At 57.9% G+C, this 24,892-nt stretch overlaps 1 protein-coding gene and 1 long non-coding RNA gene across 10 annotated transcripts; both read right to left on the reverse strand.

Moving 5' to 3' along the window:
• Window positions 1–758: 758 nt before the first annotated feature.
• On the reverse strand, window positions 759–4,342 carry LOC145722412 (uncharacterized). Its single transcript, XR_014146713.1, has 2 exons — window positions 4,193–4,342; window positions 759–3,187 (listed from the first exon to the last, which is right to left on the reverse strand). It is a non-coding gene; the product is annotated as an uncharacterized LOC145722412 (long non-coding RNA).
• Window positions 4,343–4,779: 437 nt separating this feature from the next.
• ATP8B2 (ATPase phospholipid transporting 8B2) lies at window positions 4,780–24,688 on the reverse strand. 9 transcript variants are annotated; one of them, XM_081825533.1, is made up of 28 exons: window positions 24,626–24,688; window positions 22,454–22,521; window positions 20,354–20,412; window positions 19,902–20,015; window positions 19,693–19,791; window positions 19,372–19,433; window positions 19,205–19,277; window positions 18,654–18,724; window positions 18,333–18,412; window positions 17,350–17,508; window positions 17,108–17,196; window positions 15,412–15,608; window positions 13,127–13,335; window positions 12,436–12,479; window positions 11,984–12,149; window positions 11,665–11,853; window positions 11,397–11,512; window positions 11,148–11,312; window positions 10,956–11,067; window positions 10,764–10,869; window positions 10,533–10,674; window positions 10,188–10,371; window positions 9,871–10,094; window positions 9,424–9,507; window positions 8,926–9,171; window positions 8,676–8,814; window positions 6,860–7,044; window positions 4,780–6,670 (listed from the first exon to the last, which is right to left on the reverse strand). In XM_081825533.1, the coding sequence occupies exons 2-28, from the start codon at window positions 22,482–22,484 to the stop codon at window positions 6,392–6,394; spliced, it is 3,624 nt and encodes a 1,207-aa protein (XP_081681659.1). In that variant the 5' UTR covers window positions 22,485–22,521; window positions 24,626–24,688; the 3' UTR covers window positions 4,780–6,391. The 9 variants fall into 9 exon arrangements, with proteins under 9 accessions (XP_081681659.1, XP_081681654.1, XP_081681658.1 ...); XM_081825528.1 differs by lacking the exon at window positions 24,626–24,688 and having other exon boundaries at window positions 4,780–6,340; window positions 6,378–6,670; XM_081825532.1 differs by lacking the exon at window positions 24,626–24,688 and adding an exon at window positions 21,139–21,274 and having other exon boundaries at window positions 22,454–22,470.
• Window positions 24,689–24,892: the final 204 nt, after the last annotated feature.

Raw genomic sequence — 24,892 nt, forward strand, 5'->3', positions numbered from 1 at the left:
ATTTAAAGTAATGATCACAGAGATATTCCCTGGACTTGAGAAAACAGTGGAAGGCATCAGTGAGACCATCAATACAGACATAAGGAATAAATAGCAGAGATAAAGGGGCTCAAGAACTAAAATGAGAAACACGCCTGATGGAATGAACAGCAGACTGGAAGAAGCAGAGGAAGGAATCCACAACCTAGAAGACAGAGTACTGGAAAGCAATGAAGCTCAACAAAAGAGAGAACAAAGAATAATGAGAAATAGACTTAGGGAACTCGTTGACTCCACCAAATGTAGTAACACTGGGGGCGCCTGGGTGGCTCAGTCGATAAGCGTCTGCCTTCGGCTCAGGTCATGATTCCAGGGTTCTGGGATCGAGTCCCACATCGGGCTCCCTGCTCGCGGGAAGCCTGCTTCTCCCTCTCCCACTCCCCCTGCTGTGTTCCCTCTCTCGCTGTGTTCCCTCTCTCACTGCGTTCCCTCTCTCGCTGTGTCTCTGTCAAATAAATAAATAAAATCTTAAAAAAAAAAAGTAATAACATTTGTATTCCAGGAGTCCCAGAAGAAGAAGAGAGAGAAAAGGGGGCAAAGAATTTATCAGAAGAACTAATAGCTGAAAACTTTTCTAATTTGAGGAAGGAAACAGATATCCAGATCCAGGAGGCACAAAGAACCTCCAACAGAAGCAGATCCACACCAAGATACATTGTAATTAAAATGGCAGAATATAGTGATAAAAAAGGAATATTAAAGACAGCAAGACAAAAGAAGATAGTCACATGGAAATTTTATTGCAATTCCCCTTTGCTGCAAAATCCAAGCTCCTGATCATTGTCCTTTTTCCAGTAATGCTAGTGTAAAACATTGTATTGCTAGTGCCAACACTAATAAAATACATTGTAGGGCGCCTGGGTGGCTCAGTTGGTTAAGCGACTGCCTTCGGCTCAGGTCATGATCCTGGAGTCCTGGGATCGAGTCCCGCATCGGGCTCCCTGCTCGGCGGGGAGTCTGCTTCTCCCTCTGACCCTCCCCCATCTCATGCTCTCTCTCAAATAAATAAATAAATAAAATCTTTAAAAAAAAAAAAATAAAATAAAATAAAATACATTGTATTTTATAGAAGTATCAGTCCATCACAGCTTAGAAACTGAAGCTGGTTGCTCACCAGAAGCACTGTTTTAGACTCTGGCATTTTCTGCCCAAATCGCACTGAGCCCACTGCCCGGGTCTCTGCCTCTTCCTCTGCTGTCCTCAGGTGGCAGCCTCCTCTGTCAGTGTGCACACGAGGCCCCTCACAGTGCAGGGCAGAGAGAGGGGAGGAGATGGGAAGAAAAGGGGGAAGACTGAGGGTCGGGGTGCCTGGGTGGCTCAATCGGTTAAGCATCTGCTGTCGGCTCAGGTCATGGTCCCAGGGTCCTGGGATCGAGCCCCACATTGGGCTCCCTGCTGAGCAGGGAGCCTGCTTCTCCCTCTCCCTCTCCCTCTGCCCTTCCTTACCGCTCATGCTCTCTCTCAAATAAATAACTAAAATCTTGGAGAAGGAGAAGGAAGAGAAGGAGGAGGAGGAGGGGAAACATCTGTTAAGGTAGGGGATAGAACATACTTTTACAGGCTGTTAGCCTGATCCCTTAACTTCCTCAGTACTTAAGACAAGCGTTATGTGGGCCTCCTTGTGTTACTCGCCCCAGAACCCCACACATGCCCCAGGCAGGCCCGCCTTGAGCAGCCCCGGATGAACTGCTAGGAACCCATGATGCTGCATGGGCTTGGTATACGGACAGGAGCATTTTACTGCACAGCTTTCTAGGGCCCCTGAGCCAGTATGATTAAGAACCATCGGTTGAGGGGGGCGCCTGGGTGGCTCAGTCGGTTGAGCGTCCAACTCTTGATTTCAGCTCAGATCATGATCTTGGGGTCATGAGATCGAGCCCCAAGACAGGCTCCGGCTCTGCGCAGTCTGCTTGTCCCTCTCCCTCCCCCTCTGCCCCTCCACTCGTGCACTTACACTCTCTCCCTCTCTCTATAGATCTAAAATAAATGCAAAAATCTTTAAAAAAAGAGCTATCAGTTGAGCGATGGCAGAACATCTGATGGGATGAGTTGCCCCTTCTACCATACTAGTTCCAGAGACAGGGTCAGGGGCTGTCTCTTCCTGTTCTCGGGATGGGGTTGGACCTAGAGAATGGCCATTATCAGTGGCTGAGGAGGTCTCCTGTAGTCTCCCTATGTCCTTTATGTCCTCACAGAGCAGTTTCTGCTTTTCTAGAAGTCGTCCCTTCTCCCCCAGGAACGACCCCAGCTCCAGGCCGAAGCTCCAGCTCCAGCAAACCCAGCTTGAGGGCCTTTTCCCTGCCCCAGGAGCAGCCGCTGACCCAGAGCCCCCTGCAACAATGGCCCTGCACCCAACACTTGCCTGCACAAGGCTCCCGAGGCAGCGGGTGAGCAGGAAGAGGGGCGCCTTGGGCTTGCAGCTGCAGAATGAGAGACCGGTGTGCACGAGGGGAGTGGGGAGTAAGCTGTGGTCCTTTCCTTTCACCTGCAGCCCCCTCCTCACCCCTGCAGGACCTCAGGTAAACCTGGTGTCCCGTGCATCTCCTCCACACACTCGGGCCCACACACGTCACTGCTGGGCCCTGGGGGACAGAGAGAGTATCCTTCCCAAGGTGTCTCAGAGCCCCCCAGCCACAGCAGGGTGGACAATTTCTGCAGAATCTCCAGCCCAGGAAGACCTCAGGCTGTCCTAGCCTCGGGGACTCCCATGTTCTCTGTCCAGAAACACTCATTTCTTAAGGGAAAACACCCCCATGGGGTTTTGTTGTTTTTTATACATTCTAGGCCCTGAGAAATGTCTGGAAAAGGCCTCCCTTTGTCAACCCGTGAGGTGATGCGTACACACCGCGCCCCCCCCCCGCCCCAGCTAGCACAGCAGCTGCCCCTACTTGAACAGGACCGGAAGCCCCCAGGAGAGCCAGGAGGGCCAGGAGCTCACCGTTTCTCAGGGGTCAGGCCTTGGGCCTTCACGGGAGGCCGCTGAAGCCTCGGACGGGGGCCCGCACGGAAGCTGAGAGCAGACCTCACCTTTTCTTTCACTGGACGCCGAGCCACCCCACCTCGGCCATCCCTGACCTTCGGATTCAGCTCACCCCACTCAGACCCCCTACACAATGTAAAACGTGGGTGTCGGCTTCCCGACTTTGTTCTGAAAACAGAGATAAGAGAGCAAATTCAGCTCCTCCCTTCAGCTCCAGAGCTCAGCGGTTAGTGCAGGGACTCTCCCAACAGTGGTTCCTCCTCCGTGGAGACCACAGGCCCCAGTCCTGGGTCTCAGCTGGGGACCCCACTCCCGCGGGCACGGAGGGGGCGAGCAGGAGCCGCCCACCTGTCTGGCCAAACACTGGTCTCTCCCGTCCCCCTGCAGGGCCGGGGCAGGCCTGAGGATCGCGCTTTCCTTGTGGAAGGGTTTCTCTGTGTTGAGCTCCTCCTCTTTAGGGGGCAGACACAGGGCGGCCGTGACCCTCGCTGGGTCACAACCCCTGGGAAACAGCAGCTCGGGACATCAAACCCTCATTCATTCCACGCTCCACATCAGGGAGGATCAAACGCATGATGTGGATGTGGGGACGCCAGAGCAGACGCTGTGGGGTTTCCTCGGGGACCTGTGTCTGGTTTGGGTGACTGTGGAGAGAGGCCGCCATTCACTGGAGTGGGGGTGTGGCAAGAGGAGCAGAAGGGGAGGAAAATAATGTCCAATGTGGGGCGTGTTGAATGAGAGGAGCTGGTGGGTCCTCCAGCTGGAAGTCCAATGAATATTTGAGGACGAAGGTTGGGAGTGTGGGGGAGGGAACAGAAGTCCAATCTGAAGGTGAATGACCGTGACTCTCCCAAATCTCATGAAAACCACGGGTTTCAATGGGGCCACTGCAGGACTTAACTAAACCAGAATAGCTCAGAGCCAAGATGGAGCCCTGGCGGAGAAGAGAGCGGAGGCCGAGCCTCCAGAGAAGGAGGTGGAGAAGGAGAAGCAGGGGTGATACCAGAGGGACTAAAAAGAAAAGAAAAGGAGGTGGAGGTGGCGGCCAAGTCGGACGCAAGTCAGGTCAGGCCTAGAAATGTCAGGTGGCCACGTGAAGGTCAAAGGTGATCCTAGCGAGGCATTTGGGTGGGGCGCCTGGGTGGCCTAGTTCTCCTTGAGAGGGAAACTGACCTTTCTCCACATCTCCCCTCCAGCTTCGCACCTGCTCGGAACTCAGAGAAGACAGTCACTGCGACAGAAAGGACTGGTTAGGTTGGAGGGGAACCAGACTGGTGCCCCCGCAATCCTGGGACGCAGGCCTCCCCTTCTCCCCTCCCTGCCGGAAAGCTCACTTTATCTGTGAATCTTAAATTCCTTGCGGTCTTGGTCTGTACTTAGGCTCCTTGATGTTCACTTCTGGGAAAAGCCAGGAAGATGTGAGGCTAGGAGGTCAGTGCCAGTGGGAAAAACAAGACGGAGGGGTAAAAAAAATCAACATGTGATATTCACCTGGTTCTTTCCCCACCCGGCTACCATTCGTTAGGAACATGCAGGTGGCTTGTTTGGAAAAGTAAACGGATCAAGGCCACACGAGTGCCCAGGTCTGCCCACTGCCCTGTCCAGCTGAGACTCAATCCCAGGAGGTGTGCAGGGACCAGCCAGACTTCATTTTCTCCACCTCAACACAGACCCCACCCACTCAATTCCATTTAAAAAAGTGTGTCTTTCCGTTTGCCACCAGCCTTGATTAAATATTATAAAAGAGACAAATTACACACTTCTCAGAAATTGGAATTTTATAAAAAGGCATTTTTTTCTCTTATGTCCATAAAATGATATAATTCTTGCAAGTATAGAAATGTGTCATAAATTATACAGAACGTTCCTTAATTACAGCTCAATGCAACTTGGTACTGCCTCCCTCCCTAAAAAACGAGAGAGAACCAAAAAAATAATATATATATAACTGTATATATATATATTTATATATATATTTATATAATATAGACAAGTCAAATATGAAAAAAAATCATTTCCTCTTTGGTATAAAAATCAGACTCTCACCTTGAGAGACACACAAACAGACATGATGTTGGGTTTGTAAACTGTGCAGCCAAAAGGGTTTTCCCTGTCAAGCATCCCCTCCCCTGGCCCCCTGGCCCCCTGGCCAGCCCACCTGCCTCGAGGCTGCCGCACTGAGTAAGACCAGCCCCACACCAACCCTCAGCACCCCCTCCACTACCCAGACTGAACTGGTAGCAACTGCCCCAGGAGAAGCCTGATTTGGGGTGTGACAGGCACAGCTCGAGGCCCCCCGCCCCCGCCCCGCTCCTCCACAGCTCTCCTGGATGCTGGGCCTGGAGGGGCGGGACCCCTCGTGTACCAGAAGGGAGCAGTGGAGGCCAGCTTCCCCTTCAGCCCGGCCTCTGCTCCGGAGTGCGGGAGCAGGAAAATGCCAGATGATGGAGGACGGAAGACAGATGGGACTCTGCTAATGAACTCAGATCCAAATTTAAAATGAAAGAAATCTCTTTTTTTGGACGACATCTTACACCCAGCTTGAGGTCAGAGAATGACGGGACTGCGCCCCAGGCTCCAGCCCAAACCCGCAGGACTTATGGACCCAGGAACTGATACGTGTGTTGGGGGAGGAAGGAGACGGGACCAAATCCTCCTCCCCCATGCTCTGCGGACCCCTGGGGCTGGCAGGGGCCTCCCTCCCTGGCCAGCCTTGCAGCCCTCAAGGGCCCTGCGGACCACCCCGTCCAGCCAGCTGGGGCACCCCTGGGGGGCCAGCCTCCTCTTCCCACAACACAGAAGTCAGTCAGAGGCCCCCTCCTCCTGCCAAATAAAGAAACACAAAACCAAACTGGACACAAACACAGATCAAGGAGAGACACACACGACATGAGGGGCCCGTGGGCCCCAGCAGATCTCTGGCTTCCCAGCATGATACATTCTTGTGTAATTCAGGAACAGAGGCCCTCAGCCCCCTCTGGGGAGTGGGAGTAAAAAAATACAGAGATTCTAGTCTCCCTGTGGGCTCCAAGCAGGGCAAGGGCAGACCCAATCTCAATTTCAGTTTTTGGTTCCACATCTGACCCCTCCCTGGGGCTGGCTCCTGATGCCCCTGTCCCTGCTCCGCCCTCTGGGCCCCCGCCACCACCCCCCCTCCCGGGGCTGGAGGTGCCAGCAGGATGGGGTCTGCAAGGAGGAACGCGAGGTGGGCGTGGGGGCCTGCAGCTCCGAGAAGCTGTCCTCTCGGTGGCCGGACCGCCCCGTGCGCTCGTGGCCGGCAAGGCGCCCCGGGGTCAGCCCTCACCCCTTGAGGGGCTTGTGCCCCGGGGTCAGCCCTCACCCCTTGAGGGGCTTGTGCCCCGGGGTCAGCCCTCACTCCTTGAGGGGCTTATCGGCCCCTCCGCTGGGGCTGCTGGTGCTGTCACTCTTCTTCCTGCGCAGGCTCTCAATCCAGCTGGAGCTGGAGCGGGTGGTAAAGCTGGCCAGAGCCAGGGAGCTGAGCCGCATGTTTTTGCCGGACATGATGAGCTCCCCGAATCCCTCCTGGTGCGAGAAGGCGTAGCCCGAGCGCCGGGAACTGGTGCGGCCCACCCGCCGCAGGCAGCGGTGCTGGGCCTTCTGCTTCTTCCTCACCAGCTGGGTGTAGCGCACCTGGGAAGGAGCCCGTCAGCAACACGCTGGCATCACAGCCCCGGACAGGGGACCCGGAGCCTCCGGGACGAGGCTGCGCGGGGTTCCGCCCCAAGAAGCAGTGGGTGACCGCCACCAGCATCAACGTTCGCGCCGGAGGACTCCCTGACCTGCCCTCCCGGGCCCCAGAGCAGACAGCGGGCTGCTCACCGTGTCTGAGAGATCGGGCTTCAGGCTCAGCTTGAGGAACCGGAAGGCGACCACAGGCATGATGCAGACGACGGTGGTGAGGGTGATGGTCAGCCACACCGTGGGCTGGGCTAGGGTGTTCTGGGCGTTGCCTGGGGAACGAAGCCGCCGGCGGCCTTGGGAGTCACGGCAGACGAGGAGCAGCCCTATTTGCCCCATCCCGGCCCCTGAGTTCTCGCTGCTCCCCAGAACCTCAGGCCTGTTTCTTTACCTGCTTTCCTGGGCACCTCTGTGGTCTCCTCAGAGCCTCACCCCCCACCCCAACCTGCCCCGGGGTCTTCCCAGCTCAGGAAATGCCACCACCCAGTCCGCTAAGGCTCCGTTTCCAAACCGCCTGTGGAAGGTGGCCGTGGCTCCCTGCGTCCCCCCCAAGCCCGGGTCACCGCCAGAGCCTCCTAACTGGCCTCCCCATTTCCGCCTTTGCCCTCTGTGCTTTATCATCCCCAAAACCGTAACAGCCGTCCTTAAACACACAAATGGGTTCTGACACTTCCCTGCTCATAACCCTCCGATGGCTTCCTATCATATTTAGACTAAAATTCAAAGTTCTGCAGTGCCTGGGTGGCTCAGTCTGCCTTCGGCTCGGGTCATGATCCCAGGGTCCTGGGATTGAGCCCCGCATCTGGCTCCCTCCCTCTCCCACTCCCCCTGCTTGTGTTCCTCTCTCACTGTGTCTCTCTGTCAAATAAATAAATAAAATCTTTTTTAAAAATTTAAGAATTAAAAAAAATAAAATTCAAAGTTCTAACTCTAAACTAGAACATAAAGATCTGGATCCATTCCTACCCCCCACACCCAGCCAGGCCCTACCCTCCAGCCTTGCTTACCCCACACACCCCTCCTCTGCTGTGGGAACCTCCAGGCAAGCCCCCCTAGGGCCCCTCTAGAGGTTCCTCTTCCAGGCTCACTCCTCCCCTTTATTCAGGTTTCTCTGTGCCAACGTCCTCTCTTCAAGGGGTCTTCCCTGACTACCCTGTCCCTCTCCACCCTGCTTGATGTTTTTTGTAAGACTTCCTAATTCTAGACATTTCACCTGCTACCTTGTAAACTGCCTCTCTCACTGAAATACGAAACCCAGGAGAGCCAAGTACTGCATCCCCAGCACCCAGGACAGTGGGTGACCTACAGAAGGTGCTGACCGAACGCCCACTGAGTGCATGAACGAACAGATCGAAATCAAATGCACCCCTGCACCCGCCTTCACTTTGCGCCTCCCAAGCAGCCCGTCTGCCTCTGCCACCCCTGCCCCCGCACCCCCCCCACCCCCGCCCGTCCGAATGCCTCACACTCAGTCACTGTAGTAGCTCCTCACTGGCCATCAGATTTCTCTTTCTAAAGTAATCCTTTGATGCCATTCCCCTCTTTCCTCAGAAAAAAAAAAAAAAAGACTCCCAGTGAAATAAATCAAGACCTGAGAGCCTGGCGTTGACACCTTCAATGTCCTCCCTCTCCAGCCTCTCATCCACCCCATCTACACTTCCAGCTCCCGGGTGCGGAGTCAGCCCCGCAGCAGCCTGCCCTTGGACTGTCCCCGACCACCCCCGACCAGTCATCTGCTGCTCATGAGCAGGTCGGCCACCACTTGATCCTGACCCCACAGCCTGGCAGGCTCTTCCTCACATTCATGGACACGGAAGCCCTGTGAGGGCCGCCCGGGTCAGAGACACCCCGATGCACCCACGGCCCCTCTCCGAGCACCTGGCACGCTGCACAAACGCTCCCGTGGTGCTCGTGAGCCACCTGCCCTGTTGGTGGGGAAGCCGCCGCAGAGACTCACCCACAAACCGGAACTGGTTTGGAAACATGTCGAAGAGCCCATTGCTGTGCATGGCAAACAGGATGGCGAAGTAGATAGCCAGGCTGCCCCAGATAAAGAAGTGGTTGATGGCCGTCCAATAGCCGGTGTCCAGCCCGATCTGAGAAAGGCGGCGGTCAGAGGCAGAAAGGGCGGCTCCCCCACCCCGCCCCATCCTGCCCAGGGCAGCCGCCTGGACACAGGGGACGGCGGGGCCGGGCTAGCCTCACACCTGCACGCTGACCACGATGACCAGGGAAGTCGCCACGGTGACCGCAAAGGACTGGTAGTCGGCCAGCTGGGTGCCGTCGTCCCGCGTGGCCTCAGCAAACACGCCATACGGGATGAAGAACATGAGCACGGACGTGTAGATGCCCTGGGCAATGCAGATGAAGAACTCCCGCTTGTTGAAGAGGAGGTTCAGCTGGCCTGGCTCATACAGCTTGGGGTACTCCATGCTCCGCTGCTCCGGGACGTCCTGCGGGGGGCCCAGGGGGTCCAGGGGCCTCAGGACAGCCAAGGGCAGAGCCCATCCCGGCCTCCTCCTTTCCAAATTCTTTGACAGCCGGATCCTGCCTCAAGCCCCCCACCCAGGAAAGTCACAGAGCAGCGGCCGCCGAGCGGGAGCACGGCCTTCCCAGGCACCGAGGGCAGCAGGTACACACACTGCCGTCCATGTGCTTTCTTCGCAGCACGGCCTCTCCCCAGCCCCGACCCCTGTGCCCCTTACCTGGTCGAAGACCCCCATGGCGAGGACTGGGAGGGAGGTGTACACGATGTTGTAAAGGGTGATAAAATACTGATCGTAGACAGTCTGCGAAGAGATCACAGCAAGACAGGAAGAAACACTACAAATTGAGCAGAGAGACTGCTGAGTGGCGTGTGGAGCCCTAAGGAATTTTCTGGAGCCCGTCTCTACTCCTTCAACAAGTGTTTGTTTGTTCTCATTTTGTTTTTTTAAGTAGGCTCTATACCCAACGTGGGGCTCGAACTCACAACCCCAAGACCAAGAGTCCCGGACCGCACGGTCTCAGCTGGCTAGGAGCCCCTCAACCAGTGTTTTTTTAACGCAGGAACCTGACAACAGCTGGGCCCTGGGGGCTGACCGACAGACAGGCCAGAAGATTTCTGCCCTTATGGAGCACACACAGGAGGCAGCGGGCCGTGGGCGCCCTACCTGGGCAGAGAAGCCGCAGAAGAAGCCAAACCAGAAGTGGACCATGGTGAAGGCGAAGTTCTTGTAGAAGAAATAGCAGAGGAACTTGCACATGCGCAGATAGGACCAGCGCCCATGCACCAGCAGGAGGCGCTGCAGGAACTTGAACTGGGAGAAGGCGTAGTCGGAGGCCAGCACGGCCTGGATGCCCTCCTGGCCGCTGATGCCCACGCCGATGTGAGCCGCTACAGGGCCAGGTGGTGACGAGGGGAAGCAGAGTCGCACGCTCAGAATCGCAGCGGGGTGGAGCCGACCCCCCGCCCCACGTCCACACTCACTCTTGATCATGCTGACATCGTTGGCTCCGTCCCCGATGGCGAGGGTCACGGCTTTCTTGTGCTTCTTAACCAGCTCCACCACCTGTGCCTTCTGCAAAGGGGTCACCCGGCAGCAGATGACAGCTTTGCAGGCACAGGCCGTCTCCAGGAACTCCAGCTCCATGTCCGCCTCCAGCGCATGGGCCTGGAACACAGAACCTGAGAGCCCCATCTCCCCCAGGGCGGACCCAGGAGTCACGCCTCCCAGGCGCCGAGAGGCCGCAGCTGCGCTGAAGTCAGGGGAGGGAGAACAAGGAAAGACAGACCGGCCACGTGCAGAGAAGGGGTCTCTGTAAAGACGCTCACCAGGCTGTGCCCGTTGATGACCAGGGCGTACTCCCCGGCAACGGCCTCCAGGACAGACGTGAGTTTGGCAGAACGCTTCTCCGGGCAGGTAAAGCCGTTTCCCACAGCGTGGGGCGAGTCCAGCATCTTCTCCCGGGCTTTCCTGGGAAGGCAGGAATGCACCCGTGGGCTCCGGGACAGGAGCAGGGTCTGCACGTGCAGGACATCTGCCTGTCTTGGGCCCCCATCTACCTGAGCTCCTCCCGCACTTCGAGGACGGTGTGGCCGGTGACAATGAACACCTCTGTCATGTCGTCCGTCAGCATCTTGCAAGAATAGCCGATGTTCACGGCCGTCTCTGCCAACACAGAGACCGATGAGCTCAGCACACTCTCCAGCCTGAGGTCTAGGCTCATGCAAGGGCGGTATCTAGATGCTTCTCACCTTGCTTATCTCCGGTCAGCACCCAAATCTTGATGTTGGCCAGCGTCAGGAGGGCAATGGTCTCTGGAACCCCCTGCTGAAGCTTGTCCTCAATGGCTGTTGCGCCCAGCAGCTGGAAATACCACGGGGTTCCAGACGGGAGAGTCCCAGGCACGAGCCCCCCCGGCCCCCTCGGCCCCCCTGTAGCCATACCACCATGTCGCTCTCCACCTCCTCGTACACGCTGGCCAGCCTGTCCTCCCGGCCGTCCCGGGCCAGGCTGGCTTGGAGCCGTCTCTGGGCCCACTCCCCATAGTACTGTTCGTCCAGATCCTTGTAGGCCAGAACCAGGGTCCTCAGCCCCTCTCCGGCGTATTCCTGGGGACAGAGTCAAGGTCAGCCTCCGCCCTCCCCGCCATGACACTGAGTTCAGAACCACAGGGCCACTGTCCGCACACCTACATTCAGGTGGTCGGTGGTGGCGCTGAGCAGCTCCCGGGTGCAGGGGTGAAGCCTCTCCAGCAGGATCGTGTCGGCCCCTTTGCAGTACAGTCGGATTCGCCCTTCTGGATTTCGCACTGGGGTCAGGCCAAGGGAAGAAAGTCCCAGGAAGACTCAGGCAGGCCAAGACCCCCAACCTACCACACCAGCAAGAGCCACCCAGCGCCCCCACCCACTGCAGGCCCTGACGCGGCCCTGAGTGCCCCCCGCAGCCCAGGCCCGGCCTCACCGATGACGGACATCCGCTTGCGGATGTTATTGAAGTCCAGGATGGCCAGCAGCTGGTAGGTGACGGCTGTGCCCATCTCGTGGACAGTGATGGTTTTGGGGGTGCGAGAGCGGAACACAAAGCCGAAGTTCCTGGCCGCGGTGACCAGGGCCCCCTCATCCGGGGACTGAGCCTTGTAGTACAGTTCCCCTGGGAGGCGACAGAGAGCACATGTGGCTTAAGCGGCCACCCAAGGCCCGGGACGGCCCCGCCCGGCCACACTCAGAGCAGGCTGGAGGGCGGCCTGGGCGGGGAGAGCGCAAGCCGGCCCCAGGCTCACCTGCGTTCTTCTCCTCTGACATGACAGTGTGACACAGAGAAAGGAGACGGAAGAACTCGTGCGTGTGGGGGTCCCCCATCTTGACAGCCTCCAGGAGGGTGGGGTCCCAAAATAAGAACTCGTTGTCGGCCAGAGGGTTGAAGGAGAAGTCGACAGGCTCTGGCCTCTAGAGCAAAGAGAGGGCAACAAGCAGAGGGAGGTGGCAGGCTGCACCCCAGGAGGGCTGTCCCCACCTTGCTGTTTCCTGCCCTTCCAGAGGACAGCCCAAGACCCTGTCCGCTGCAGACCCCACATTCTCCTTCCCGCTCCCAATTCTTCCTGAACACACCCCTTTCTCCCACCAGCCTCCACCTCGTGACCAAAGAGCGCCTCCCTCCTCACCATACCCGCCGTTACTGGGCGAGTGCCCCACATTTAGTGGGCACAGAGTAACTACGGAGGCCGGGCCTTACCTCTCCCAATTCGGCTTTGTGTCCCAGGACATCAAGCACGTCCCCTACACGCAGCCGGGACAGAAGGCGAAGCAGCGTCAGAAGAGCGGCGGCGAAAAGCCTCCAGCACAAAATCCCCACAGGCATCTGGAACCCTCAACCCCAGCCACTGAGCCGAGGTCGCAGGTCACACGGCTGACTCGAGGCACCCTGGGTCCTCAGAACTCCGGGACCGAAAGTCGTGGCCCCCACTGCTCCGTGTCCCTGTCCCTAGCTCGCCCCACCCGCTCTCCTGCCTCTCACCCTGTAGGCCTAACAACGGACAAACCCCACACACGAGCCACAGGCCCAAGTTAGTGCCGAAAACAGTGAGGCCCCACACACCCTATCGCAGGCTACCCCGTGGCTCGGCTGCGAGGCCACATGGAGACCACGGTCCCGTTCCAGAGACGCACAAGTGCCCCGAACGCAACATGGGGAGCGTCTCGCACTCTGCCGCCCCTTCTAACAGCCGCAGAGCGCCCCCTGCCTGGGGCTGAGGCCAGGGCGAGGCCAGCAGCAGAGAGCAGGAGAGGCACTCCGCGTCTGCGCCTGACCCGGGGCACAAGGCAGATGCTCTCCCAGCCCCACAAGCCCGAGCAGGAAAGAAGCAAACCCCAGATGTCAAGACGACGGCGGCTGGGAGCCTGGGGTCGTCGTGGTGCGGGCCTACCGTAGCTGCGGCCGCTGATGGAGCACTTGTTGAAGACCATGATGTTCTGCGTGAGGGTGCCTGTCTTGTCAGAGAAGACATACTCCACCTGGCCCAGCTCCTCGTTCAGGGTGGTAGTGCGCGCCTCCGCGGGCGTCCGCTTCTTCGTGCAGAACATCTTCTTGTCCCAGTTGATGAAGTAGCTGTGGCCCAGGCGGATGACCTCCACGCTGCACAGGGGACAGGAGGTAAGGCTCGGGCAGGGAGCCAGGACAGGCCCCACCCGGACGGGCCTTCGCTGCAGGCCCCCCGCCTGGGGGGAGACAGGACGCACGGAGCGGACACCCGGGCACGGAACCTGGGTGGGACGGGCAAGGAGTGGCTGAAAGTGGAGCCGGCCACTGTGGCCGGCCAGGAGCTCCCTGACCCCGACCCTCTGATGCTCTCCAGACAAGAAGGTGCAAAGGGCCTGGGCAGGCGGGATGGACAGCACAGGAAGAGAGGAAAGGACTGCAGACAAGGCACTCGACCAGCTCTTACCTCAGGACTAGTAACACAGAAACCATGCAGAGAAAACAAGAGAGAGTGTGTGAGGGGAGGAAGAGAAGAGAGACAGCGAGGGCACTGGCCCCTCGCCGCCCACCGCAAGCACGGTCCTTCCGCCCGGCTCAGGGCCCTGCTATGGCCTCGCGCTCCCAGGGAGCGAGGCAGCCGGAACTGCGACTCCGCCGCGGGAAACCATGCCAGAGACGGGGCGCTTTCCACAGCCGGGGCCCTCCCCCTCCTCCGGCCGGCCCGGTGCACCCTTTGGCATGTGGACCGTCAGCAGCCCAGGAAGGAGACCGAGCCCTGGGGTGCCTCTGGAACCCTGCGTGCGGCCCGAGCAAGACTGGATCAGGATCCACTTTGCACACAGCTGGCTCGAGGGGTCTTCTCAGCCTTCTCCCCACTGGGCTGCTCCCGCCCCCCAACACTCTCTGGAGCCTGATCAGACTTAGCAAGAAGCTTTCTTGGCAGCTACCGTGGGCGCTGGGTGAGCAGGGACAAAACTTGGGCAGCAAGCCCGAAGATGGCGACGAGGGAGACGGCAGACAGGAATGCACTTCAGTAGGAATGGAGGAGCAGTGACAGCCGGGACGCAGGCTCCCACCCGACGTCGGATCCTCCAATCGAGCATCTCGTGTCGACCCAGTATCGACACATCCCCACAAAGAAGGTGGGACAGGACTGTTCCCATGTCCCATGTGGAAACCGGGCCCCCCGTGGCCAGGAGTCTCCTGTCAGTGTTCTAGAGAAGCCCAAACTGTCCACCTCGGCACAGAAACGCTCCGTGTGGTCAGTGCCATCCGCAGCAGGACTCAGGGGAGACCTGAGGCGCACCTGGGGAGTGTGTGTGTGAACGAAGCGCAGCCCTTGGGAAGAGTACCGAGCATCCAGAGAGGATTTCCTTCGACACGTCTCAGGTCTGCTACCTCGAGTTTCGTTCTTCCGGCTACTCTTCCTGCTCGTTCTCACCGGCCCGTCCCCATTCACGTGCTCTGTACCTCAAACAGCCTACATGTCTCCTCGATCCTACTCATGCCGTCACCACGGCCAGCCAGCACCTCCTGACGCGTTCCTGGGATTTTTTTCAACGGGACTAACGTTGACGACGTCTGTTGTCAGGAACCAGGTCAGCTGCGACCCAGGCACGCCCTGTTCTGCTGCCAAACGGTGACCATTCCGAGGGCCCCACCTCCAGGCCTGTCTCCCCTCCCCCGGGCTCCAGCCTCCTCTGCAGAGATGTCCTCCCTGATTAACCACCCAGGCAGTGGCGTCACAGGGGGTCGTGGGGTCTGGTGTCTCGCACTGCTTGCATCTCTCCTCCCCTCCCAGCCTGCTGCTTCTGAAGGCAGACCCCACCCTGCACACCTGCGTCCCCTTGTGCTCCACACTCGCCTCAGGTAGGACTCCCACAGCACTCGCTCCCATTCTGTCTTAGAAGGCTTTTAGACTTTCTTCTCTACTAGCCCGAAGCTCCTGCAGGGAACGAGGTCCGTCCCTAACATGTCTTTGCAGGGGGCACGGCACAAAGTTGCCATGTGAGTGACGTATGCTGAATAAATCGATACGGTTTTTGTTGTGACAGAGTCCAAAGCACCTGAAAACGGCGACGAAGCTTGCTCCACACGGGTGAACAGAGAACAAGATGCTCGAGGCACAAGAAGGAGCTCCAGGTTCCTTCCCAAAGGTTTCATCTTCACAGAAAGGTTTGCCAAGGGACCACCTGAGCTCCCTGGGAGACCCCGGGCAGAGTGAGTGCGTACCTGACGTAGAGCGATATGGGCACAACGGTGTTGAGGATGATGATGTAGGACCAGAAGGAGAGGAAGCCAGAGAAGAAGGCACTGTCCACCGCCTCGTCCCACGGCAGGTAGGCCTGGAAGCGCGTCCCGACCTCGTGCTCCCAGATGGCATTGCCAATGGCCAGGATCACCCCCATGCAGACCAGGAATCCAAAAATCTGGCAAGGAATGAGCAACAGAGGCGAGGCTGCCACTTAGGAAGCCCCCCAAACCAAGTGCATCACTGAAGGTCACCACTCATACCCCAAGCCCTCAAAAGCTCAGGCATCTTTAAAATGGTGGCATGCTCTCCTGAGAAGCACCCAGAACTGGTGAGAGCCTGTGGTCTGCCAACCATCATGTGGCCCTGTCTCTGAACACCTTTCTTCACTGTATGACGGGGGAGCTCAGATACCTGGAGCCCTTCCCGGACGGTCAGAGGGGGTGCAAGCAAGCTCCTCCCAACATGAGGAAGCAGCTCACTGGAAATCACCCATCTACCTGAGCTGAGCTTCCACAAGCCAACAAAAATGCCAAGTTTCTGTAATGTTCATTATCTCATACAGATTGACAAAAAAGTTTTTTTAACCTGGGAAACAGATTTCATCTTCATAAATATAGATTACTTGAAAGTAAAAAATCTTGGGGCACCTGGGTGCCTCGGTCGTTAAGCGTCTGCCTTCGGCTCGGGTCATGATCCCAGGGTCCTGGGATCGAGCCCCATATCGGGCTCCCTGCTCCTCGGGAAGCCTGCTTCTCCCCCTCCCACTCCCCCTGCTTGTGTTCCCTCTCTATCTGTCAAATAAAAAAATAAAATTTAAAAAAAAAAAAGAAAGTAAAAAATCTCTTAAAGATTGTAAAAGATTCTTCTAAAGATTTAAATCTTGCAGTCCTGGGGCTCCTGGGTGGCTCAGTGCTTATGTTCTCTCTCTCGTGCTCTCTCTCTCAAATAGATAAATAAAATAATGAATAAAATAAATCTTGCGGTCCCTGAAAAAGGATCATAAGAAAGTTCTGGTGGTTAAAAGAAGAAAACTGAGACAAATATGATTTCAGACATCTATTTCCGAAGGTGCCCAAGGGCCGCCAGGGGGCGATGCGAGCCTTTGCGGGAGAGACTTAACCAGTCTCCCAGGTTGAGGTCTTGACAAACCCTTTAAGGCCAGAGGCTGGCCCAACCTTGGCTGGCATGCGGGGGGTCAGCAGCAGGCCGTGGGCGGCACAAGAAGGGGAGGAGAGCCCAACAAGGAGCTCAAATTTCCAGCCAAACAAGAAAAGGATTCAGGAATTGCTAAAAACTAAAACGAACTCTTCCTTTGGGATCCTCCACTCTTAGAAGTCAGGGGAAAAGACCCCGTTCATTATCCATCTGCTGAATGGAAATTTTTCTTTTAATTCCTTCTCCATCCCCGTGAAGGCCTCCTTGTCCCTGGCAAAAGCAAACAGAAGCTGACATGCTGCACTAAGTCACCAGCATTGCTGGAATCCAGAGAAGGGCCGGTTTGCTTTAGCTCTCTTCCAGTCCTTGATTCATGCACGTTCCTAAGGTTCTTGTAAGTAACTTCTTCCAAGTCTAAAAGGAGCCTGACAAGCACTGCCTTCGACCAGGGAGGAGGTGGGAGCAAGGGGAATGGCCCAGGCGGAGCCAGACGCAGGGGGCTGCTGGGGGGAGCCTTACCCAGAGCACCAGCGTATTCATTAGGCGATCAATACTTGTTCTCTTGAACTTTGTCCTGCCGCTGTTCTGCATCAGCTTCGTGTCAGGACCTAGAAAGGAATGGGAGCAGGTGCGGAAGCCAAGGCAGCAGCCGGCCGTATTTCCTCCTGGGGCCGCAGGCTGCAGGACGTCATGGGGACAGAGGTGCGAGCCGGGGAGACTGGCATTGGGAGGCACCGGCCCCCGGCCCCCGGGAGGCTCACCTGCAAAGACCACCAGCCCGAAGCACCACTCGGTGTTACGCAGCACACAGCCCCGCAGCAGCATGTTCTGGTTGCTCAGGGGGAACTTGCTGTTCTTCCAGTAAAGGGTCCCACTGAACCTGTCCAGCTTGTTGTTGGGAGGCTCGCAGACCACCTCCCCTGAGCGGAAGACAGAAAGCTGCCACCCCAGGTACTGTCCACAGCCCGACTACGGCTGAGGGAGGGACCTCCGCTCACTGGCCGGGGGTGAACGGAGGCGGCTTGGCGGGAGGGATGCACCAGCATGAGCGCAGCCCCGCTCCGGCCCAGGGACCCCACTCTGGGGACTCTGTTCTACAGAGATAACAGCATGGCTCACGACAGTTTACTGAAGCATTCTTTAAACAGCAAAAAGCTGGAGACAACTGAATGGTCGAGAGAGCTGAGTAGGTTCTGACACGTCAGCTCTGTGCAACATGACGCGGCTATTAAAAGGAAGGAGGCGGATTTCTGTAACCAGTGATGCGATGAGATAGCTAAAGAATTTAACAGGTAAGGAAAGGCAGGTGTGGAGATTCGGGTGCAGCAGGGTCCCACTGCTTTGTGCTCCCGTCTGTATAGGTGCAGAGCGTGGATGGATACACACTGAAGGACCAGTGCACCTGGCTAGCTAACAGGGCAGAATTGGGGAGCAGGAGGTTTCTTCCTTACACACACTATGGTCTGTCCTTCTAACGAAAAAGCATGTATCGTTATTTGGAGCCAAATAAGAATAAACTGAATTTCTCTCAACACATACAGCAAGGAAGGAGCTATTGGCCATGAAGAGCTCCTGAAATGGCCGTGAACTCAAAAGTAGGCGGAAGCCACCTTGCATTGCTGACACTCCCCCACAAAGAAAAATCCAGGGAGCTGCATCCCAGCGAAAAGGAGCAGGTGCAATTTAAACCCCAAAACCCAACCCACCTCCTCCACCCACAAGCTGCTTCTCCAAAATCACTCACCATCAAACTTGGCGAGCCTACTGATGTCTCCCAACTCCGAGGTGACTGGGATTGCCTGGCGCACTTTCATGTTGGTCTCTCTGGAAGGACAGTGTTCCTAAGTCCTGGTTCCCTTCCCTTCCTCTAGAATCTACCTGGGAGCACCTGACCTTGGGGCATCACCCCCCTCCACATTACTGAGTGCATAATACTTCCACATACCCAAAGCCTTTCTGATCCCTAAAAATTTTCCAAAAGGTACAACTCCTAGACCTAGGAATCTCTTCCAGAAAACAAGCTTTTTACCCTTAAGGAGGCAGAAGATATGGGCATCCGACTTACCCATCAAGTTCTGCTGTCTCTATGTAACACAGGCCGTGGGGCTCACTGCTGGAAAGGAGGAGGAGATCCGCCTAGAGAGAAAGCCTAGTGAGGAGCCCAAAGACTCAACCCTCCACTCGCGATGCACTCTTTGCTGACCCCTGCTTCCTGTAAGCATTCTTGGTTTGCTTAGTCCCAAGCGTGAATGGCGAGAGAGAAGCCAGCCCCTGTGTATTAATATGACACAGAAGCTCCCCACTCAGGGAGCTTGCGGGGGGCAGAGTCGGTTAAGCGTCTGACCCTTGATTTCGGCTCAGGTCGTGATCTCAGGGTTGTGAGATTGAGCCCTGCTGGGTGTGGAGTCTGTGGAGGATTCTCCCTCTGCCCGTCCCCCCATTCACACACGAGTGCACACATGCACGTCTCTCTCTCAAAAAAAAAGAAGCTCCCCACTCAAGAAAGTTCAACCCGTGCGTGATTACGAGGCTGTGGGAAATCAGGACAGACTCATTTCTAGCTGCCAAAAAAGAGTGAAGAGACTCGTAGCCCTAGAGGGCCACCTTGTCCCTTACCGCCACAAACTGATTGTTTTCCAGCTTGATAATATCGCCAACACAGACATTCATCCACTGCTCTTGCTGGAGGCTGTGGCAAGGGGGAGAAGAGGCTGGTCAGTAGCGAGAGAAGTTCCCAGGGGACCCCTCCTCCTAAAGGCCCTCGGTCTCCACCGGGCGCTCACCTCCCATTGATCAGCACTTGGGACTGCCGGTTATTCACCTGGTTATCGCTCTTGTGGCGGAACTGAAAAGAACTAAGAGAAGTAAGACGGCTTCCCCACTCCCAGGGACTGAGACGGTCAGTGGGGTGTAAAGCGCGCTGGGTCCCACCTGGAGTGCACCTGTCCACAGACGTACTCTCCCCCTGGCTCCACCCCCTGCCCTTGGCCAAGGAGCCACAGGTCTAGGGGCCAGGTGGGGGATACCACGGTCCCCAAGGACCTGTGCCGGGCAGAGTGGGGGTGAGAAAGAAGTGCAGGAATGGAAGAATAGAAGCGACTCACATAGTCATCAGTAGCATCTTTAACAGCTGTGATGGCGAGGACGAGAACCAAAGGCACGATGGTGGTGAACCAGGAAAGGGAGGACACCTGTGGGATCAACTGCAAGGGAAGAGGGTGTGGCTCTGAGGCCCCAGGCCAGGCCCTCCCACCCAACCTCTCTTCCTTGACTTGGCTTGTGAGTTGCAAAGGGTCTACTACAGGGCACTCACCTGCAGAATGAGAAGGAACAGGAAGTAGGTATTGGCAACCTCCTGGAACTGCTCAAAGAGGTTGACAGGCAGGAAGGTGAGAATATTGTACTTGGAGGTCTTGATGCAGTTACTCTACGACAGTGGAAGAGAAGATCACCAGACAGCCTCTAACCCCAACCCAGAACCAGGCGGAGGCTGCCTCCTCCATCGACACTTCCCAAACCTCTGCTCCTAAAAGCCAGCAACCTCAGGTGTGGGAGGGGGAAGGGGTAAAGAGAAGGGAGTCTCATGGGGCCCATGTGTCCTGGGGCACTGCCAGGTGAAGGCATGAAAAAATCAGCACAGCCACAGATGGAAAGTGGCCAGGGGGCTGCCTTCCCTCCCCCTGGCCCCAACCTCAAGGGGGCCCTTGCCCTTTGGCACTCAGGAGGAGGGAGCAGGCCGGCCTGACTTCCTGCCAAGTCACTTACCGCGTACTGGAATTTCTCATTGTATTCTCGGTCGTTGGCTCGAGCCCTCCTTTCTTCTTCTGCAACAGAACGATGATGCCGCAGTCAGGAGGAGCAAATGGAGGCCTGGCCCAGCACCTTGTCAGGCCTACCCATTTTGTGGGGTTTCCACTGAGGGCCCTTGGCTCCTTGCAGAGTACACAGTTTTAAGGAGCTGGCCACACCTGGGGTGTCACTCGGTTCCACCCTCTGGTCTGTCTCGCACCAGCCTGGCCATTCGGTTCTGCAGGCATTCATTCACAGGACAAGACCAACAATGTCAAGGTCTTCTGCTAGGGGCACTCAGATCCCCTCCCCGCATCCCTTTAATTAACACCTCAGCCATTATGGCCTCAGGAATCGCTGGAGGAAAAGCAGCTGCAGACAAAAAGCTTCCTTCCCCAGGGAGCCCCTGCAGATCCAGCCAGGGCACTGCCCTCCTCCTAACCTGGGGGTGGGGTGGGTGGCAAGCCCGAGGGTCACCGTGCTCTGCGGCAGCATCCCAGCCCCACAGCCCCACGTGCGGCACCCCCTACAGGAGCCTCTGCTTGTCACATGCCACCCACAGAGCCTTCTGACTGGCCCACAATGACATCACCTTATTTCAAAGCTCATCTTCAAGTCAGAGAAGGGGGGGTCAGGGATGTGGGTCATGCAGACCAAGACGGCGATGAAGGAGGCAGGAATGGGATGTACTTTAAAGGGCTGTTCTCTCTAACTGTAACCCTTCTTGTGCCATCCACACACCTCGCCCTTAAACAACACACCTGTCACTAACTGAGTGACACCTATCCTGAACATCCGCTCATCTGGGACTGCAGGTACCAAGTTCATGTCCCAGAACACGGGGCTGTCCTGTCAAGGGCTCTCCAGCCCACCTCTGGGGGTCACAAGGGCCACAGGCTGAAAAGGGGGGTTCCTTGGTGAGGCAGAGAACAAAACGCGTTGAACCAGGGCTGGAGCCAAATGCAACATGCCAGACCCCTCCCCTCACCCCTCCAAAGACCCCTGCAGAGCACACTGCAGTAACCAAACCTCGGAACACAGCACCCTCTGCCTACTCAGAGGGCTCCTTCCCTGCGTGGGCGCTTTACTCCCAGAAACTTCCCCAGTGGGGACCCCTCGCTCTGAGCCCCCTGCGGCGTCTCCAAAGACCATGCAAGGGAGAGGCAGGGGCCAGACCCTTTGGAGCCAGGATCCCTGGGTCTGGAAAGGAGTGGACCAGGGAAGGCTGCGGAAGGCTGAGGACAACCAAATGTGAGGGTGGGAGGGGAAAGCAGGGGCTCGGGAGAGCGGCCAGGCGCTGCCTCCCGTTACCTGTCCCCCAAGAGGGCTTCTTTCTGCTCCAGGAGGGGGGCGCCCCGGCCCGGGCCCACTTCTCGGGCATCTCCTTGGGGACCGTCATGATCCCGGTTTGAGCGGGGGAGGGCGGGCTGTCTGTCGGTCTGTCCTTGGCCTCAGCGGCGCCGATGCGGCGACCCCCCGGGCAGGCACACCACGAGCCGCAGCCGCTCGGAGGGGAGCCCCGGCCGTCGGGCGCGCGCCCCACCTGCAGCCCCGGCCATCCCCGCGGCCGCCGCCCCCAGGCCCGGCCGCCCGCGCGCCCAGTGGCCCGAGCGCGGCGCGCGCCCCGGCTCCGCCCCCCGCCCGCCCCCCGCCCGCAGGGCAGCTCCTGCCAGCGCCGCGTAGGCGAAGCCCGCGGAGCCCCGCCCCCGGGGGGGAACCGCCAGTGTTGTCCCGGCAACCGCTTTCATCCCGCCCCCGCCCGCAGGAAAACCGGGAGGGCGGGGCGGATGGAGAAATGAGAGAAGGTGGGAACACAGCGCCCCAGGCCCGAAACTAAGCGCTCAGGTGCCCCAAGTCGAAAGGGGCAGGTACTCAGCACCCCGGGGAGGAGAGCCCAGCTCAGGCATCCAGGGGAAGAATTCGCTTTCCTAGGCTCCCCCCAGGATGGGCAGGGGTTGTGATGACCCTCCTCCAGACTCACTGGCAGTGTCCCTCCTCCCTTTGCTCCCTGAGCCATAGCAACACCCAATCTTGATGATCCCAGGGATTCCAATCCCCCTGCCGCCCCGGTCTTACCTGGGGGGCGCTTTTTTGCACACAGTGCCATCTCACCCAGCAAGGTGCCAGCAATCCCATGGGAGACCCTGCAGGAAGGTGACATATGCAGGAGGTCAGAAAGCCAAGGGTAACCCTTCATTCCCCTCTTCAGACTCTTCCTGAAGGTTCTCGTCCCCAGGTCTGACCTCCCCCCTATGCCTCAGCCTTGGATGGGTGTGTGTGTGTCAGGACTAGCAATTTACAGAAGCTGAGACCTACAGGTCAAGGAAGGGGACAGAGAGAAGTGGCCAGGCAGGAGGGGTACAGATCCAGGGAACCTGTCCCCGGGGCAATGGATGCCGCCATGCGCCCTTCTGATGGCAATGAGTGGTGCCTGTGTTTACTGGAAAGCAGAGTTTCCACCAAAGGGTGGGGTTGAGGGAACCTGAGCCAGGAAACACCTGGCAGAACCTCAGGAAACAAAGTGGGCAGGCTCCACCCTTCCCAAAATGCTTATAATCCCCCCATCCTCCCACTACTGGGCCTTCCATTCTCACCTCCAGCAGGGGAGCTCCTCTAGTGTGAGCTGCATTTCCTGAACACAGTCCCCAAACCACTTCCTCTCAGTCTGGGTCAGCTGAGGGGCCATGCCCACCGTGGTGGGGAGTCGCTCTCTCTCCCCACCCCACACTCCACAAGCCCAGCCCGGTCAGGATGGCAATAGATGTAGGCTCAAGGAGTATCAATCAGACAGGCCTTTGCTTTCCTTCCATCTTCCCGTGTCCCTTTCACCAAAAAGCCAAAAGGCCTGCCTCATCCCTATTGCCAGCCAGGTTCCAGGTCCTCTTGTCACACCTCCTCTTTCTCTGTCTGGGTGGAAAGCCTTCCCCCTCATCGGTGCCCCTGACTCGGGCCTCTTAGGCACAGCCTGCCAGCCTGTCGGCCCAAAAAGATACTGACTGCCTGTCTGCCCAACCTCTGTAATTACAGACTCTGGCCACAGCCCGTCACCCACACCAGTCGTCCCTTCACTAACTCAGACTCCTTTTCTGAACCCCAGATCAGGCACGAAGCCAGAAGTCCTTTTCCTCGCCGACCCTCCCCAACACTGATCGCCAAGGGTGCCTGGCTGGCTCAGGAGGAAAAACCTCATCCACCGTTTTAGAGATGCCAAGCCCTCCTCCCGTGGCCCTGGCCAGGGTCTCCACCCAGTCTAGAGTATGAGTCATGACAGGGTGGGGTGTGGAGGAAGAGGTTAAAGGAGAGGATGGAAGGGTGGGCATCCCAAATTCCATAGCCAGCCCCACCCTCCTAAAGGGAGGCAATCAAGAAACCATCAGCCTGAAGATCTGGGTTTGAATGCTATGAAAGAATTAATGAAGGAACCACACACACTTAGGAGTCAGGAGTCTGGACACTGAGCAGGAAAGTTGTTTTACCTCTAAGACCCTGGGGAGAATGAAAGCTGACTTGGTCCCAGACCTCATCCCCTCTGGGGGGCCCTAATAGGGAGGGAACAAGAGTGGGAGACGGGGAAACAGGGAACCCCTCTCACTTCTCCCCAGTCTCACACAGCTTGGGTTTTCTGAACCACCAGGCACACCAGCCACGTGGCCCTGCCCATCACCCTGCCCCAGCCCCCTCTGCAGCCACATTTGGGATAAAAATAGCCAGCTCTGGGTAGAAGGCAATGCTCCATGTACGAAAACGGCTCCTCCTCTCGGCCCGGCCCCTGCTCCCTTCCAGACCAAACCCGGGAAGACGGACCCCTTCTTTCAGAGAAGGTTGGCAGGGGTATTTGTGGGCAGGTCAGGGGAACAGAAGGAAATGGAATCCTAGACCCCAGCTCACCTACCACCAGCACCCCTGGCCACCTTACATCGCCAAGGACAGATGCCAGGACTCACTCCCCAACTCTGAATCCCCAAAGCTACTACCCCTCCTCGCGCCCCTGCTTTTGCTCACGCCCAGAGACCTCCGCCTTAAGAGAAAAAGCCTACCAGCCCCGAACTCCCTTCTCCAGGCGCCCAAACCCTCGGACCAGGGTCACTGCCCTCACCCCACAACTCTCGGGGCGACTCTCCCCTCCTCGCTGCTCCACGCCCCCTCCTTCGGCACCCCACCCTCCCGCGGCGCGGACAGCCTCTGGACCCCCATCCCCAGGCACCCGCACCCTCTTCCGTGCGAGCACGCGCGCCCGCCCCGCCTCACCTCAGCGCGCGGCGCCCGGCGCCCGCCCCGGCCGCCCCGTCCTGCGCATGGCGGGGGCTGCGGCGGGGGGCGCTCGGCTCGGCTCCCCGCGGGCTCTCGCCCCCAGCTGCAGCCCCGCTCCCCCGGGGCTCGGCCCGCTACTTTGTGTCAGTTTCGGCCGCGGCGGGGCGGAAGTGACGGAGGCGGCGGCAGAGGCGGGGGGCGGGAGGGGGTTTTGGGGAGGGGGAGGGAGGGGGAGGGAGGGGGAGGGGAGGCGGGAGCCGCCAT

This window comes from Leptonychotes weddellii, chromosome 6 (assembly GCF_054177405.1).
Source record: "Leptonychotes weddellii isolate Sample4059 chromosome 6, ASM5417740v2, whole genome shotgun sequence".
NCBI lineage: Eukaryota > Metazoa > Chordata > Mammalia > Carnivora > Phocidae > Leptonychotes > Leptonychotes weddellii.